This window comes from Bombus vancouverensis, chromosome 11, assembly GCF_051014615.1.
Source record: "Bombus vancouverensis nearcticus chromosome 11, iyBomVanc1_principal, whole genome shotgun sequence".
Lineage (NCBI taxonomy): Eukaryota > Metazoa > Arthropoda > Insecta > Hymenoptera > Apidae > Bombus > Bombus vancouverensis.
Window position 1 is genome coordinate 5,629,339 of NC_134921.1, and position 19,320 is coordinate 5,648,658.

General features: G+C 33.9%; 1 protein-coding gene and 1 long non-coding RNA gene across 2 annotated transcripts in view; one reads left to right on the forward strand and one right to left on the reverse strand.

Annotated features, from left to right (window-relative positions):
* LOC143303306 (uncharacterized) overlaps positions 1 to 19,320 on the reverse strand; it is a 341,397-nt gene that overhangs the window by 262,789 nt on the left and 59,288 nt on the right. Inside the window, exon 2 of the long non-coding RNA XR_013059480.1 lies at positions 1,937 to 2,053. This is a non-coding gene — a long non-coding RNA (uncharacterized LOC143303306). The remainder of the gene's footprint in view (positions 1 to 1,936; positions 2,054 to 19,320) is intronic.
* LOC117159281 (uncharacterized) overlaps positions 1 to 19,320 on the forward strand; it is a 174,794-nt gene that overhangs the window by 135,596 nt on the left and 19,878 nt on the right. The window contains exon 3 of the mRNA XM_033338992.2: positions 12,600 to 12,770. Coding sequence (XP_033194883.2) covers positions 12,600 to 12,770 — 171 coding nt within the window. The remainder of the gene's footprint in view (positions 1 to 12,599; positions 12,771 to 19,320) is intronic.

The window sequence follows — 19,320 nt, forward strand, 5'->3', positions numbered from 1 at the left end:
ACTTAGGAAAATTTGTAACTGCCAAGAATTTATCGGCGTAGCTACTTTCTCACCCCTCGGAGTTATACGAGAGGTCAGCAAAGGGATGACGCGAACTTCCTCCTTTGGATTTAAGTTTGTTATTAAACTCGCACGTCTGACCTCACATGCCTGCCAGCTTACTAACAAACTTGGCCTATTATTAGGTACACGTAAGGGAAAAGAGGCCTATCATGTTCATTACGTCGGAAGAGAATGTTTAAAAAGTTACCTATTTCTCCATATAACTTATTTTCCTGAAAAGTTCGAATTGAATCGTTTTAATTAGCACGACAGCAACGCTCTTTTATTTGACACGAGATATCCTGAGAAACGCGAAACGAAACTTCGAAAGTAGGTAGCACGGTTTAGTAGATAATATCCTTGTTTCGGTCAGATACTGGGGGAAATTACGGTTAATTAACTATGTATAGAAGTTGGCCAATTTCTCCGTTACAATTCCTCCTAAAGTGTTGTTAATAAGTAACGCAGAATGGTAGAACAGTCCCGTAAACAATTGAGACTCATCTTTATTTAAAATAGAGGATTGTAATACTAATACTCTCTTTAGGAGTTTCTCCCATTTTTTATGAACTTTTATTACTGATTATTTCTTATTAAAGTAATTTATTAAAATATCCGCGATATGCAAAAATGTACAAAATATTTAGATCGAGTTCTCGTTAATTAAATTTTTTTACAAACCCATGAAAGCACGTACCAATGGTTCTATTATCGGATTCGTGCTATGCAGATATCCAGCTTTCGCGAGAGACAGATATTAGCAGAAATACCATTTGATTCAGATAATAAGATGTATTGGCGTAATCGAATCATTTTGTGCTTCGGAACAGACACGAGGTGTTAACTTACAGAAGTCCCGTGAGAATAACAAGTCCTTCGGACTATCAACTATTCCTGTCATTGCATTTCAGAATTGGCTAATACCATCATACAATCGAATATCACGCATCACAGACCAGACCTTGATACTATTGAACGCGATTAATTATTACCATCTGCAATTCGAATAGCTATTTCGTTGTCTATAAACTCGTGTCGCACTAAAATAATAAAATTAATAACTTTATCAGCAGTTTTTTACTATAATTAATATCGTTTACAATCTCTAATCTCGAATCTGATTCCACGAAATAAATGTCAATTATTCGATTATTAGTCGATCTATCATTATTAACGAAGCAATTATTTAGTTAATTTCGCTTTACATCGTTATACACCACATAAATATAGATACAGATATAGTTTCTATAATATATATAATCCAAAAGCTAATAGATAAATATACAGACACATCAATTAATCCACTAACTATATATATTCCAATATTCGTTCTGCTCATTGAGGTATTTTAAAATACAATAGATGTTTTATGACTAAACGATAAATTTTTCACGACGCGAAATCGTAACTTAATGTCGATATATCGACGTGTCTGGCTGTGACACTCCCGTTCTATTTATGAATATTAAAATCTACCCGTCTGTATATAAATATAAAATTTTGTATTATGTACTTTATATGAAACCACTATATTCATTTGCAATAATTTCTGATTTTGTATAAAATAGCTAGGAACACATGAAATCTGGAAATTTAATTTTTCCTCTCAAATTTAATTTATTTACTTATTGTCGTCCTAGACATAGTTAACTTTGAAATTTAATTTTCATTTTATATCACGTATTAATTCGTATCCCTTACTACTGTCTGACAAGTAGAGCGTCATTTTACTTGTAAACTCTACTACAGACTTTAAACGTATCACTGAAATAATATGATTAAGCTATTTTGGCTAGGAAAGTAACTAAGCAATTTTATATCGTGAATGCCTTGACACTAAAAACTTTGTAATTTAATTTACGATTTTTATCGCAGATTATTTCTTATCACTCACCAATGTTACGTAACTCGTTTATCGTGTGACAGCGTAACGATGAGAATGAATGGGCGATTGGCTTATCGCTGAAACGTTTATCTTAGCTCGGCAACGGAAATTACAGAAAGAGCACACCTGCAAAAGACATAATATGTCAGTCAAAAGTCTCGTACTCTATATCGAGAGTATGAACGTCCGCTCTATCGACCGTATTTGCACGAAGCTCTCGAAACGCGATAACATGCAGTTCTAGCCAGTCTCATCAAGCAGGTAATTCATCAGCAATAATAGCATTTCACAGCCATTGTATGATGGTATCGATCTAGTGAGTTATATCGAATTCAGACTAATCCTCCACCTTGATCCGTCTTTGAGGCTTAGGATAATTAAAATTATCCTTCATCTGTTAATAGAAGCTAATGTTAAGTATAATATGTTTCATGGTTCTTTCATTTCTGCGCGCGAAGAATAGTATAAGAGCCGTGATACTTAACAAGTACATATTTCTAAAAATAAGAATATACTTTTGTATATTATATTATATACTGTATACTTACATTTTTATACTGAAAGAATTTAAATTGAAGAATATAAAGAAAAATTGAAGAAAATATGATGTTAATTCTAATAGAGAATTGTAGTGGCAAAATTAATATGTAATAAATCTTAGTATAAATATTATAATAATTGAAAGAGAGATTAGAGAGAGAGAGAGAGAGAATTGTGAAACTTACTGAAAAGATGATACAGCTGAATTCTTTCCGAAAAATGAGATAATTATATGACATCCAGTTTGATTTAGAAAATTTTGTTATGAATTTGCAGACTTTTATGAGTACGTATTATAGTGACTTTATTTTATATACCTACTTACCATGATAGAACAGAAAACTATAATTATTTAACTAAAAATATTTCGTAATAAATTAACATATTTCAACTAGAATAACTGAATCAATACAACTAATCAACTCGTAACGACTAACGACACGCACAACTCGTCCCAACTAACAACTCACAACTCATGTTAACCAACAACAACAACCACCTTTACCGCCAAAGCGTCCCTTCTGAATAGTTCCCATACTCCTATCACATACACGTTTTTATAGTCGTCCATGACCAAATATGATCACGTTCGGCTTTCCAGGCAACCGCTTTTCTGAAAGAGCCACAGACCTGTCGCTGGGTCCGATAACTCATTTCCCATTTGCCGTGACAGCATTTTCACTTTCTATCTGCACTGTAGCTCGTAATGCCTGCAAGTTTCACATGATTATTTCACGATACTACTTTACCTACTACTTAACTTTACCTACAACTTGTTCATATTAAAAATTTTTTAAAATGTTTCACCCCTCATATGTTACGTTATTATAATTCCGAATTGATTTAAGAAGTATAAATAAATAATTAGTAGTTACTTGTTTTGCAACAAATGTCCGTGCTTCGTTGCTCAAAGAATTATGCTCTAACGAAAAGAAATTTTATTCTTCTCCAACGAGCTATAGCACGCTTAAACTAAGACGGACTTTAATCCCAACTTTACTCATAAACATTAACCCCTCCTCGTTTCGCCTCTGCATCCCTTTTAATACATCTATATAAAAAAAAATCGAGGCGATGGAAACAAAAAGATACAGCCAGACGATATTGCGCTAGTGGGGAAATTTACGAGTAAATAAACGCCAGTCATATTTGATGATAAAATTTAATAAAGGTCCACACGGTCAGATACAGACCATGTTCCACAATTAGTTGCAAGGCTGGAAATTTATCGAAAACGCGAGAAGAATAAGAAAAATTTGTTTCTGCAATCAGTTTATACCGTAATTCAAGCATTCCGTCATCGAATCAAATTCGACGCTATTGATACCAATCAATAATGTGCTATTGAATTTCCCCATTGCAGTATAGCTGAATAAATAATAGTCCGTAAACTGTCCGCGATCGTTCTGCACACAAACGAAATTGGACAACACAAATAAAATTAGTAATTAATAATCGATCTTCGTAAAAAATCCCAAACAAGAGTTTAACGAAGAAGTTCACAATAAATAAATACAATGGCTACAATTAATTGGTAGTGTAATAAATTTCGTATGATTTTGTTACGCCGCCTAAAACATCTGCACGCCAGCCCGCGCGACCGGACAACAACCGGCCTGCGTAACGTCACTTCGACTCTCAATAAACCTAAGGACCCACCATAACTTTCACTTCCCTGTATTGTTTCGCCATGTGTCTTCAATCCGTTTGTCTTGAAGAATTTCTAAAGCTTAAAAATATTCTCGAAACACAGTCGGTTTTTAGAGAGGTCCTTGGATTTATTAGGCGCACTTAAAACACGGAGAAAGCGGGTATGCACCCATTAGGAAAATCCGAATAGCCCTCTAATAAAACAAGCTAGGTTTTCCTCACGAATTCGGTCATCTATCCACCACGATGGTAGGAGACTTCCTACTCATCTCTTCGAGCAGTAGTGCAGGTCATGACCAATCGACACCGCGGTTCGTTACCCTCACTTTTCCTAACGAAAGTGGGAACAACGAATCCGCGTTCTTTAGACACAGGGGCACACCCACACCGAACTTTTCTTCCGTATTAGAAAAAGAGCGACAGTCAGTCTAAAAACTAACGCCTAACGCGGCAGTCTACACATAGCGCGAGAGTCGCATACTTTACGCAAACCTTTGTCGGTTCTCGTTGTTGTCGAACATACATCTCCTCTCCTAAATATATTATAGTGCTACGTCCACTAATACATTAACTTTCATTATAAGAGCCCTGCTCTAGCGCACATATCTATCTCATCCTCGTGCGACAAGTTGTTATCTATTTATCTTTCCTCGACAGTGTAATCTAAGTGTTGGAAATATATAATTTATAATTCTGTGAATCACAGTGTTATACAAACTCAATCACCCCTATTATCTCAACGGAAATCAGGGGATCGATCAATTCGTGGTGTCGATTGTTATAATCGTAATGGGAATTTACGACTCCCGTTGACGTCTCTCCTCTCGATTACGTCTCCCCGCGATTGGTCGAGAATACAGATTTAATAGTACCTGCATATAACTACCAAAATTGAATGTGAATAAAGATGAAACGCAGAACCTGATGAAGAAGCTTTTCATTAAAAAACAAGGATATCTGCCAATACCTTTTGCCACTCTAGAAATTTTTATTATTATTTGATTTTTGTTATTTGAAGTAATGTCAGAAGGATTGTAAAATGAACCGGAAAATAGTGGAAATAATGGAAATATTCATATGTTTGTGGATATAACTAAAGGAATTGGATCTGAATGATTTGTTTCTCGTTTATTAAACGTTATAATTACTTTCTATATTTACTTTCTATATTTACATGTATAAATGGCTATTTTGAATTTTCGGGAAATTTCATATTTTTATGAACGTACCCAGAAAAATGGAATCTAAATGCCAATACGTTTCGCTTACTAAATACTGTAACAAGTATTATACTTTAGATATTTCATATATTTGTACGAATAATATGCATTCCCTATATTTTTCTATCATTAGCTATCTCATAAATAAATGCATGAATATCAACAATCAACTACGTAATTAATAATTATTATGTACAATGTTTTATCCAATCGCTGTTTGTATGCTAATAAGTGTTTAACAGATATTCTCGGGAAAACTTGTCGAAGCCAATCGATAAATGCATCGTCACTCTCGAAATTACTAAACTTTATTGCTGGAAACACGGTTAAAACGATCAGAAAAAGTGTTGCGTTGAAAAATGGTATCGAATTGCAGGAAGCAATGTCGAGAAACAAAGAGGGGAAGAACAAGTTGTAGAACGAGAAAGACAAATGACAAGAAAGTTGTTTTCGAGCTATTGTAATAGCCGCCACGTTATTTTCTAGCTGGCGCTTTATAACGATAAAAGCGTCGAAATGGCAAGGAAGCCAAAACGGCCATTACGAAGTGATAAAGAAAAACGTGAAACGCTGAAGAAACACGGGTCAAGAAAACGATTAGATTACTCGAGCCCGGTAGTCGATTAGTCTTCGCGATAGTTTACAGGTTCGCAAGAAACTTTCCAACCTAGTAGAAAAAGTTAACCGGCAATTATCTCGAGTGACTGGCTAAAGAATATAAAGGGCAACGAAGTTCAGACGAGAAAGATCGCAAAATTTTAATTGCTACATTATTAACAACGAGTCGAATTGCATAACGCGAATATTAAATGAATAAATTATTAAAATTTAAAGGAAATTACGGATTAAATTGTAAACAGAACCACGCGCGCCAGTTGTCATCGAATGTAGCTTTAATTAAAATTTTTCTTCAACCGTTAATTATAAATATTCGATGCTACAACGTTGAAACAATCGGAAACGACACCAGCTGTAATCCCCTCACTTTCATCAGAAATAAAATCGTAGAAGAATGAAAGATTAAAGAATTATTCATATTTCTTTTGTCGTTCAAAAAAGCGACTACAATCTACGGTTATTCAGTCTTTTATTCCCGGGATCGACGGGACCAGGTTAAAGCGATTTCACACGGTTGCCTTCGCTTCTAAACGCTTTTTAAATTCTGTAGTTATAACGAACTTTCTATCGACCATCGTTCTATGATAACATCTTAGCACAACTCGAAGCACGGACGAGAATACTTGCTGTAAGTTAGTTAAGAAGGCTGTTGTTCGAATAAGCTCAAGGAAAGTATTATATTCGCGAACGAGTGAAAAATGGGAGAAAAATGGCAGGGTTTCAGAGCGAAATAATAAAATTGAAGACGAAACAGGAATGAAAAGCTTGCGCATAGTTTGAAAGAAACAAAGGAGAAAAACTGTTTCGGCGTTGGTGGTGAATATTTTTACGCCCCTTTATTTCAGCTAATAGCCTGTCTCGACATTTATATCAAAGTTCTCATTCACCTGCCTCTCACGGAGGATCATTACGATTTCTCTTTTATCCTATTCACGCCTCGACTTTCATTGATAGAACTTTCATCAGATCTAGATATTATTAGGAAATCTTCAACATAACTGGATTAGAATTCACTTCTGACGGGAATAAGAATGACTGTGATGAAGTGATGATATTTGCGAATGATATATTAAAATTTCATATTAGAACTACCGATTTGTAGTATACGAATGGTTTGAAATTAAAGTGATGTAATGAAAATAAATAGATACACGTAATCGTGTCTAGCGTGTCAGATCGCTGATAAATACACTTCCCTTCGTAAGTATTAAGATACTTGCCGGTCTCAAGGAAACGATTTTGAATATGTAAAAAGAAATTTGTAAAAGTTATTTACATCGAAGTTGCAAATTAGGGTTATCACGTTTTCCTAAGTTTTGTGACAGTTGTGGACCGGAGTGTAAGTAAGAAATAAATTATTAGATTGTTTTGTAAGGAAATAATCCATAATCAACATTTTTTGTTTTATATTATTTTATTGAGTTATGTATGATATGTTCCAATAGAACAAAATGAATCATACATAATTCAATAAAATAATATAAAACAATATAAAACAAAAAATATTGTGCATCGATTATTTCCTTATAAAACGAAAGAAACTTTTGGGACAACCTAATAATAATTAATAAAAAACTTTGCTAACGACTAGTTTTGCGCTTTACGAACATCGAAAACAGTTCTGGCGAAAAAAAGTGAAAAACATTGAGAATTAATTTTGCCAAAAGCATCTGCATGCTTTCAGTAGTTTGCAAAATCAAAAAATATAAAACTCATCATTTTTAGTTCTAGCGTTAAGAAAAACGAAATACTCTTCGGGACAATAATTTTGCAATATTTCGTGTAATATCTCCTGGGTTTTAAAAAAGATCGCAATTGTAAAAAAGTCGTAATGAAAAGAATGTATGGCAATTATAGCCAGCAATAAAAGCAGCAGTTAACAAGAGAACAAACCAATAACTACGCTGCAAGCCAGCAATACGAATTGCAATTATATAAGTAATTCAGCAACAATCAGCAAATGGTAAAGAGTCGCGCCGCTATTGGCTTATCAGTGGCCTTATTGGATACTTGTGGATTATATGAACAGCATTTTAGAGGTCTCGTGATTTCATTCGGAACAACGAGTTTTGACACATCGAAAATCGTGTAATTTTACAGTGTCCAGTAGCGTGAAACAACTGCTGCAAACACATATCGTTTGCAAATGCATAATCATTGGCCAAAATTCATTTAGTATTCGATGTAATCTCACCAAAGAAATGTCTCAAAGGAAATGAAACAAAACTCTATTATTCTCCATGATAATTACTATAATGAAACGAAAAAGAATGACGAACAGAGAACAATAATTTTCGTTTGAATTTACATAATTATTTAGATTCGTACAATCTATAAGAAGGTCATTTTTATTAAAACAAAAAAATCCTACGATATTACGATACAAAATTACAGTGTAATACTATTCCAAAATGATTAAAAGCTGTTTCTCTCATAGTGGTTATAAGTACTTGCGCATCGTTGCATTTTTGATATTACTTTTAAATATCAATTAATTAGATCTAATTGACTATATTAAATTTCGTATCATTTAAGAGTATTTTTACGAGTATTTTTAGAATATTTTACGACTACGAAACTTTAGTATTATAAGAATGAAATGTATAGCACCTGAAAAAAGACACTTCATTGGAAAATACTTTTGTACTTTTATATTACTGTATACTTATCTAGATTTACATAATAAGCACAATATGCTTTATGTAAATAAAAATAGCCTAGTTATAAGAATTGTATGAAGATCTTTGTCAAAGATTGTTAAACTACTGATATTTGTACAAATTCGCGTTTTTATGTAATTAAACAAAAATTGAGCTCAAGTAGAAAATTGTTTCGACTATTAAATATCATAAGGGATAACTATACTTCGCACATTTTTTATGATTTTGTAAATTATGTACATTCCATGGATTTTTGTATCTTAAAGCTTCCCATAAATGCATAAAAATCCGCAATCTAGCGATCGTATTCTAAGGTGTACAACAATTGCAATTTGTTCCTTTGTTAGTTGTCATTTATATGCTTGCCGAGTACAATACCTGAGAATGGTAACGGATTTGTAGAACTATCGGGAAACTGCTGAAAGCTTTTGTTTCGAGATATGAGAAAGACTCGAAAGCGATCGAGTGCGTTCGTTTATTTCGCTTTTATTGAGGTCTCTGCAACGGGGCCTGCAATTTCGCGCGGTTTGGGCGCAGCCGGTCCGTTTCAATTAACGATAACGTCATTTAGTCGCTTCACAAAGGGATTTGCAATTTCGAAACAACCTCGGGATGAGACTACCTGTGAAAACGCAAAAACGTTTCGACATAAGAACTAAACTGATTCATTGAAACAATGAAAATAAAATAAAGAAGCGGAAGCATCCAACACTTTCTATAAATTTCATTCACGAGAATTTATACATATAAAAGCTGTAATCTAAAATTTTAATTTTGTTCTCTTCTTGTTCTTTTTCTTAAAATAAGAAGAAGGAGAACTTTCTATCGATTTCTGTTTTTAGAAATCCCCTTTTGCAGAGATTCGTTGTTCTAGCTATTAAATGATTTTATGGTTAAGACACGGGTCTATCGGTCCCATGAACGAGTAGATCAGCCCATTACAACCGTTCTCATTCATCATTTATCTCACCTTTCTCCTATCACCCTTACTTGAACCTCTCCTGTTCCTCAAGAACGGACAGGGGAAGCTTAAAGGCCGAAGAGGAAAAATGAATCTGGAAAGATCGAAGAAAAGTCTACAAAAACTAATCTTGGCGAGCAAAAACGGAAGGAAAAGACAGATAAATGGGAATACGATGGTCAAAGATAGAACTCGAAAGACAGAAGAAAATATCTTCGAAAAGATTGCGAGCTGATGATTAAATCGTTCATTGAAAAAGTAAAAACTGTTAAAACCTATACAAATCTTATTTATAGAAACTACTGCAGATTAAACAAATATCTAACATCATCAAAGAAGTCGCTCTATCGTGTTTCCATAATTTTAGAGAGATTTTACAAATTACTAATACTAGCAAATATTTCACATAAGAGTAGCATGTTCGATAACGAAAGAAATAAAATTCTACGAGTGAATTCTCTAAATTAGAAATTAATCGCAAGCGACTCTCCGATTGGAAAGTTATCAGATTGTAAAAATTGTTTGTGCAAACTATCTTTTGTTTTTGAAGGATTGGAACTTGAAGGCATAAAAAAGTAATTTATAATATACAATCTATTGCAAAATAATCTGTTCGTGGAGATTTAAATCGCTTCAATAAAGAAGAGAAATTCATAATCTGCCACTTGATACCTACCTAACTATGACGATATCATTGACGAGTAAATTATCGCATAAGAAGGTTCCCATCTTTTAAATGAAAATCATATAATAGCGATATTTAAGCGAAAAGTTAACAGGTATGGAGAAAAATCTGTGCCTGAAAGAAATTGATAAATATATTCGGTCCATTCTATATGGATTTACCAGATGCTAAAACGCAGAAAGTGCCTGGGATAAAATGGCGTGCAACGTTGTGGAGAGAAGCTGAGCTGCTCCCAGCGTAACAGGAGATAACGCAGACTCGTTTCTCGCTACATAAACTCATCTTCCACAGGCACAACCCGTGGACTGGCTACGACTATACAACAGCGAACGAAAATCCTGCCGGAGATCGGGCTTGAATCTCACTCGAGCGCGTTCTTTCGTTACTGCTCGCGAAAAATGTCGTGCGCCCATCAAGAGCCGCTCAACCGAAATAAATCGCGGAGACCAGTTAAAAAATGGAACCCGGTTGATCATTCGGATCCATGTCAAAAAACGTAAAAGAAAAATAACACACTGGTAAGAAAAATTGATAATTACATGAAAATTATAAAGAAACCTGGAAACAGGAGAAGAAGAGAATTCTGTTGGCTATTTAAATTTATGTAAATAAGGAAATTAATATAGGGAATAAATTGGAGAGAGATATAAATAGAGAAAATTAGAAATACCAAATGGAATCCTGTTAGTCATTTAAATTTATATGAATGACAAAATGAATGGGAGCAAATCGGAAAAAATATAAATAAAGAGAATAAAATGCAACCCTCTCAGTCACCGAAATTCGTGTAAAAACGAAAAAGGTAGTAAATGAGGAGTTTGAGAATTATTATGCATAAAAATTGCGAAGCTTATAGAAAATTTCAGAAAATTGTATAATCATGAACTGAAGTAATCTGGACCTGTAATCGTTTACGACGTGAAACTAAAAAAATATTGCACTTAGAATAAATGTCTCAAGATTGTTTCGTAACCTCTGAATAAAAATTCTTAATAACTATTTAACCAGCCAAAAAAATTGAGTTTGTAATTCGAGCATATTTAATCTCGTATTTGCATTTTATGCAAATCCAAAGAGAGGCAGAGAGAAATAGGCGTTCGTATAATTGGAAATTTAAAAATCGTGTTGGTGAAATTCCTACAACAGTGAACACAATTTTAAAACGATAAACATTTGTAGATCGATAAACTACGATTCTCGATTCCACGGAAGAATTATTAATTATTTAATGTAGCTTTTCTGTTCAGACAAGAAAACAAATAGTAATAACAGTCTAGATATTGAAAATCTGAGATAAGGACTGGTAGATATTAAGAGCTTACTCGTAGTTTTCCTTCGCGATAATTTTCGTCGGAATACTTGGAGGCAACTTCGAACGCACTTACGAAATTTTAGAAGGAAATCCTCATAGTTATCTCGAAAACTACTCTCATCTGAAGGAAAGTTTAACTTACTTCTATCGCTATGATTTCTCTTAAAATTATTCTGATAGTGAACAACGAGTAAACACGATACTTTAATAATTTCAACGAGTCCAATTTCACGTCCTAATTAAATTCATCGTGCGTTATTACGATGCCTCTATTAGCGTTCCACTACGCGAGATATAACGTCGAAATGACCGACATTATGGGTAAATATACACGTGCACAGAGAAAATTTGCGCGCATCCTACAAATATTTGCAAATTATCTAGAAATACAAGAAAAATACATCAACCTCTATTACTTTTATTCTTAGGATAATAGAGATACGTACTATATTTGTATCTGATATTGTTTTAGAAAATGAAATTTATATAATAGTTTCGAATTAAAAATACAAGAAATATATGGAAAAGATTAATGTTGGGAAGTTGTTTTATGTTATGCGATGAATCGCAGCATAAGTTAGCGACACGTAATTATGGCTAGACATTTGTCCCCAAGCATATGAGACGGAAACTAATTCTATCCGAGTTACGCTAGACGAATTTGTAGAGCAATGTATATGCATAACTCATGTTCTCGCGCATAATGCTTGTTGTATGTTTTGCAAAAGCCAAGTAACACAGGGGAATGAGAAAATTATTCTAAAAATGAAATCACAAAAATATTCTTTTGATATTATTTTAAAAATTTATAGAATATTTAAAATATTCCAGGCAAATATAAAAAGTTTTTGAATACTCTAGTTTAACAAAATTAATGGAATAACGTTTCGAAGAAACTCAGTGGTCGAAGATTCAAGTTAGAATTGAATATGAACGTTACTAATGAGATTGATTGAAAGGCATACTCGATAGTTTTCTTCGAAATACAAAGGGGCATTAAAGATAAAAACTTTCGACTTCTTTCAGGTCTCTTTCTTCTCAACCAGCCCGGAACTGTCCAACAAACAACGCTTCGAATATTTCTCGCGTACAATACCGAGCGATCACTATCAAGTAAAAGCAATGGTGGACATCGTGAGGAATATAGGGTGGCGTTACGTATCTATTATATACGAGGAAAGCAATTACGGAATTAAGGTAACGTATGTTTTTCTCCATTGATATTAAGCCAGATATTTTACAAATTGTATATATTAATTAAATTTTTATGTTATTGCTGAAAATGTAGTGTACAAATAATGTGTGATTTGAGAAAAATTTGAGAAAAGGTCATTGGTCTTTTTAAGTTCCAAATAGTGATTTCCATTAGATATTAATAAATAATAATAATAATAAATAATAGTAATAATAAATAAATATCATAAGTATACTCGTTAAACAGCTGTATTTATTTTTCGTTAAATAGCTATGTTCATTTTCTACAAAATGAAGCATTGTATATTTTATACTGACCGGTATATATTCATAAACAAGATTCGTAAAAATTCACTGTTCTCTTTTATATCATTTCTATGAATGGGAAGATAATTTTCGTAGAAACCGCCCTTTAGTGTATCGTTCGTTCCATTTCCATTTTACCAAAAAGTAAATCACGTGAAGCGGAATATCTATCGTTTTAATGACCGATACCTGAATTACGGCGTGAAGATAATTATTGAACTTATACGTAACTGCAATGAGGATGAGTGATGAATTAACAGGGATATATCGCGTCGATGTACACAGAGAAAATCAGCGGATACGCGCGAAAAATACGATCTCGCCCCTGTGAAATTCGGTACGAACAGTTGATTGATTCGGCCGAATAAGTGTTCTGAAACAATGCATTCAACCGACAATGCGATCACAGCTGCAGCTATCAACTCCAGAAAATACCCATTTAACCATCACGCATGGCGTATTCATTGTAATTTTTAAATAAATGAATCTCTATGATCAAATTACCGCAACGCACCCTTCACACGAGTCGAATGAATACGACATTATTTCGTCGAATTTTCAGAAACTTGTCACTGTCAATTAGTAGTTGAATATAACAAAAGTATAAATCTGTTCTCTACTCCACGAATTTTATTTTGTTTAAACAGAATTGCCATCGTTCTTCATTTTCCAAACCATAAACTCCATTACGAAGGGTAAATCAGTACATGTATTTTTTTAAATTGTCAAATAATTCTTATACATTCTCAGTTTATATTTTCCGCTATCTGTCACGTTCCCCACTTTTTTAAATAAAAAGGCAAAGAAGGATGAGATTATATAAAAAATAGAGAGTGCTTTTGATACCGTTAAATTGTAGTTACATTAATTTACATTAAAATCCACGAAACTGCATTCTAGCATCCGTTCAGCCAGAGAACGTGAAAGCTACTCGACCACAATTCACCGAATATTTCACGGCAGACCAGAAACTGTAGTATATCTCATTTGCCTGACATATACGTAATCAAATAACTCCATGCAAGAGCGCGCTAGTCGTCAAGGTTCTTTCATTTTCTCTGTTTCGGCCGCGGGCTGCCTTGTTTAACGTGACGATCACAAAGGTACAATTCTAGGCTGCAACTTGCCAACGTATGTATTCATTTTTGGACGGTCTCCTCTTTTTCCGGGTCTCACGGCGCGTCACTCATTCCCGCCTGCTCCACGACTTCCTATTGCTGTCGTAACCGCCACTATGCTAATCGAGCGTAATTAAAACCACAGAGAACTGAGTTATTTTGGGGAATTATTCTTAGCAGTGAATGTCATGGAGAGAAATTTACTGAAATTTTCCTTCACGCTAGTCGTGCGTGAACTAAAACCGCGTGACGATATAACGGATGCTATATGTGTTCGTCTTTGTATATACGACAGATAATAATTTTTAAGTCAATAGATATTTTATTTCATGTTTAATATCTTCTTATCGATATCAATACTTTTTCGTTCGTTCTTTATTTATTTCAATTCCTTATCTCTTGTAATTACTGCTTAAGAAAATGCACTTATCATTCGGCCTAATAGTCTTAATTTTTAGAGAAAAGATTCTTTAACGATTCCTTAATTGTGAATTTTATTACCTTTGTCTTTTATATTACTGGCATAAATTTACATGTACCATTATTGATTTCAACAATTTGTTTTTGAAATTTCAAACTAATTTCACCGATTCGGTACAGTCTCGTTCCACGTTGATATTCCGCATCGAATAAATTTTATGTCAGATAATTATATTCCTCCATTTATCTTAATTTTGTACTTCCATTTATAAATCGTCTATTCCAATTTTAATTTCACTGGAAAGGATGGTAACGTATGAAGGAGAAAAAGACGATAACGACATTTTAATTGCAATTGTGCAACGAAGATATCGGAAAAACGAGGAATGGAAAAGAGACACGAAGATAAAATTCGCTACGTTTTCGCGAAACAATGTAGAAGAAGAATACGTTTGTAACATGCATGCATAATATTCGGAATTAATTCGTTGAACGAAAGAAAACAATTGAAGAAAGGGTAGAGAGAGAAAGGGAAACAGATGAAAAATGAACATATCGCGTGCAAAATCTTGAACACTCGCCTGTTAATAATACGATCACGAAACGAGTAGCGTGCGTGCATAAAACAAATCGGCTTTACATCTCATTAGAGTACCACGACAACGAAATTAATAGACGAGCGTAGTGTAAATGCATGCATGTAAATAAACGATTCTGTATTTCATATCGATATACATCGGCAACCGAAACGGACTATGCATGTTGCAATATCGATGTTAATGGACTCGTTCGACATCGAACTCCACGATAATTGGTATCTCCAATTCTTTTAGCTTAAAAGGGGAAAAAGTCTAAAAAAAAGGGAGAGGTACCACTCTGATAATAATAGTTTAATGGGATTGTAAAAAGAAATAAAAGAATGGCAGAAGGGTTTTAACGAGAAATATACGAGCGAAAGATTAGGAAAAACGAGAAATAATAAGCCACTAAGTAATCAGGATAATTCAGCAAAAAGTGAGAATAATAACAGTAATAAACATTGATTTTGAAAGTAAGCCCTCGCTGGATTAATATATTAATTGTACAATATTCTCGATGGAGAGAAAAGATTTCTAAAGAGGATAAAATACGTTTAGCGTCTGTAACTGAAAGAAATGGAAGAATGAAATTTCCTAAGGGTAAAGCTAGAATTGAAAGTTACGTTTGATACAGTGCAAGCGAGTAGTTGGATATGTCAACCATGTGATATTACATCAGACACATGATATATAACATGCAACGTACGCTACCTACCAGACCTCCATCCAAAGTTTTAAGAAATTTTGTGACAAGTTTTGCAGAACAGATTGAAATGTTGAAACTTTTATAAAGAAGATTTATTTCTGGAATGTTAAATTTCGAAGGAAACTTACGTTTGGATAGATATGGAGAATCATAGGAAGATAATTTAACCGTTTAATGTGCAGTGATGGATAAAAGAAAGTTCAACTGCTAATTTTACAAAATTATGGAACTATATTTGACAAGGGCAATTAATCAATGTTATATACAGGCTTTGAGAATCACTGTACATCCATCTTCTGGCGCTTAGAGAAGTTTCCCAAGCTTCAGAGATATTTTACTAGCTTCTTAGATATTATAATATTAAATAACAGACGAAGTGTCGTATCTTTTTTATTCTTCATCTTCTTTTTATTTTGATTCTACCATCTGTTGCCGAACATCCTGTATATTCCAGTTACCGTAACGTAGTAAAAAGTGTCGAATACAAGTTATAACAATAATATTCATATACGCAAGTATTAATATTAAACTTCCATTTGTCCATTTAACATTATGTATATCTACAATATCGATTTTCACGATTTGGAACATTCGGCTACCTCTAATTTAATTGTTCATTTATCGTTCTGTTGACACAGGTACGCCAACCATTATCAAACTTTGAAATCTCTCTGTTCGTGTACGTTCCCTATCAAACTAAATATCTGCTACAATTATCTCTGAAACAACATCAAACGATAATGCTAAAAAAACAGGACTGATTTACCTTGGAAAAGGAAAGAACATATATAATTCTGAAACAATCTCTAAAAAAATGAAAGAAAATATTTAAAAGCTCTAGATTCGATCTCCTCTTTCTTTCATATCCAACATGTATATTTCGAAATTATAATTCAAGTGCAATTAATTATAGAACTAATGAGCTCGACGTACTTTAAATCGGCATGACATTCAACTAGCTGCACAGTTGGAAATCGTGGTCGAATAAATTCATCGTGTTAAGCGCGAGTGAATGAACGAACGCAATTAGAATGGTACCCACCAACCGACCGAGATTACATTACAGTCCGTTAAATACTTCATTCTAGGCACGTTAAATCGCGTGCATATAGTCAATCCCGCGACATTTTACACAGCGCGAATAGACGGAAAAACGAGGAAGGGAGCAGACGTACGATAGAGAAAACAGGCACACACCTAATTACGTTCTTCTCGAAATACGTAGCTACATAACAAACGACCTTGCATGGCCCACATTACCCTCACGCCAGCCGATGGGACAGATGCAGTTTTCTGCGCGTAAAAAATTCCTTCGAATAGATGATAAGCCTTGTCTTACTTATTCGTATCGAAGTCAACTCGGATTCGTGTGAATGTCGATCAATATTCGTCCGTTAATGTTATTAAAAATTAATCGTGCCGGTGAAAAGTTACACCGATCGACTTCATAAATTGAAATGTAGAAAAATTTTCTTAAATTTATATGGACAAAGTAGATTTCTTTAAATTGACAGAAAGACTATCGATGTTATTTCGAGAAAAATACCTGAGATCGATGAATATATCGCCGAATCGTGTATTTAATTATACATTAACGTTACTACTATACGCAAAAATACTATGGTTAAGTCTTTTGATTTTGATTACATAAATTTACAACTTACTAATTCCATAAGAACGTAGAAAGTAATGCATCCAATTAATAATTTCCCAACTGAATATTGAACCGTATGGATTCTTATGAGCGATAGGCATATAGTGGCCCTGGAAAATATTTGAACATTTATTTAATTCCGTATTTTATCTTTTGGAATTTCATTTTTCTGACCGGCATATCCGTTCTATAACACAATATTCGGCCCAAATTTTTTTCTGGTATAAAAGCAGCTCTAACATCACGAAATTGCTGTACAGGTATACGTCGTTTAAGATAATAGGACAATTACTAAATTAAACTCCATACTGATACTGATCTTATCCTAAACCGTATGAAACTCTATTCGAAATAATTCAATAGATAGCCAAACAACCTTGACTTAAAAAATTTACGGCCAACGGTCAAATGCTCGTGGTTAATGAGATCTAGTCTGGAATCTTTAAGAGTTAGTAGCCACGAACTTGGAATTTCCAAAGTCAGGAAACGTTGTCACTGAAAATTTAAAATGGGAGAATTTTTAACATAAGAACTCAAGCTTGAGAAGATTTAACATCAAAATTAAAAATTTAATTTTTAGTCTCTAGTCGAAGTTAAAAACTCGAATCTCGACATTTTCAAAGTCCGGAAGCTTCAATCTTGAAAGCACAGTTCCCGAAAGCTGAAGAGCTTAGATAAATAGATAAATTGGAAAGCGTAGATCTTGGAGGCTCGAGGTTCGAAAACGTCGCTTTAAATTTTAAGAAATATTGATCTAGGCACGTTCAGATCAAAAAGCTCTAACATCTCTTATCTCGCGAACTCTCAAGCTTAAAAGGACTCGAAGTCAACAATGCGCTGATCTATCTAAGCTCTGAAATCTTGATACCGCCGGTAAGTGCTACCATGTCGCAAAAAAAGATTGATGACCGTGGTATCTCGAAGGTGTTCTAATTACCATTCACGTGTCGCGTGAAAGCACGATCTTATGTCAAGATGAATATAAACTCGTTGTATCGCGGGGAAAAAGTATAATAAAGCGACGAAAGCGACGACAATCGTTCATTAAACGATCTAGTGGATACAGATATCTTACAAAAATGTCACAGTCAATAAACAATATCGCGATACGGTGGAATTTCGAGATTGATAAATATTCACTCAGATACGGTTGAAAGGATAACCTTTTCTTGTTTCGATAACCATCTCACGTTTATCCCTCTTCTTCGTTCAAAGCGTGGTATAATAACCAGACGTCTGTAATGGTATAAAATTGACTTTCACGTACACGGTAAAATCGAATTTTCACGCGATCCAAAGCGAGGGGAAGCTAGGTATTCCATGAAATGTACTGATTGAAAACGATGAAAGGGACGTGAATACAGGGCGTGATCGTGGCACGATAATGCTTGCATGTTTCGAGTTAGATCTCGATAGATTGCGATAGATTACTCTATGTACTTACAGCATAGATTTAATTTGTTTTTAAAATAAAATCAGGTATATCTCGAAACGTACTTCTGTCCACTTCAAACTCTTTCATACATGTACATAGTACACGCAGCAAATAGAACATTAAAGTAGTCAAACTGGTAATTTATACATAATTTGCTTTCACGAATAAAATACAGAATTTTAGAGTTAATTTTGAAAATATTACATAGTTTCTTCTTTTCGTTTCTTCTTCTTTTTTGGTGGATCGTCTCATATTGTGCGTTATACGTTGTACGATGTCACGTCGTATGTACCCGTGACAGCCAAATTGTGGTACATTCTGTCAACTTCGCTTGTA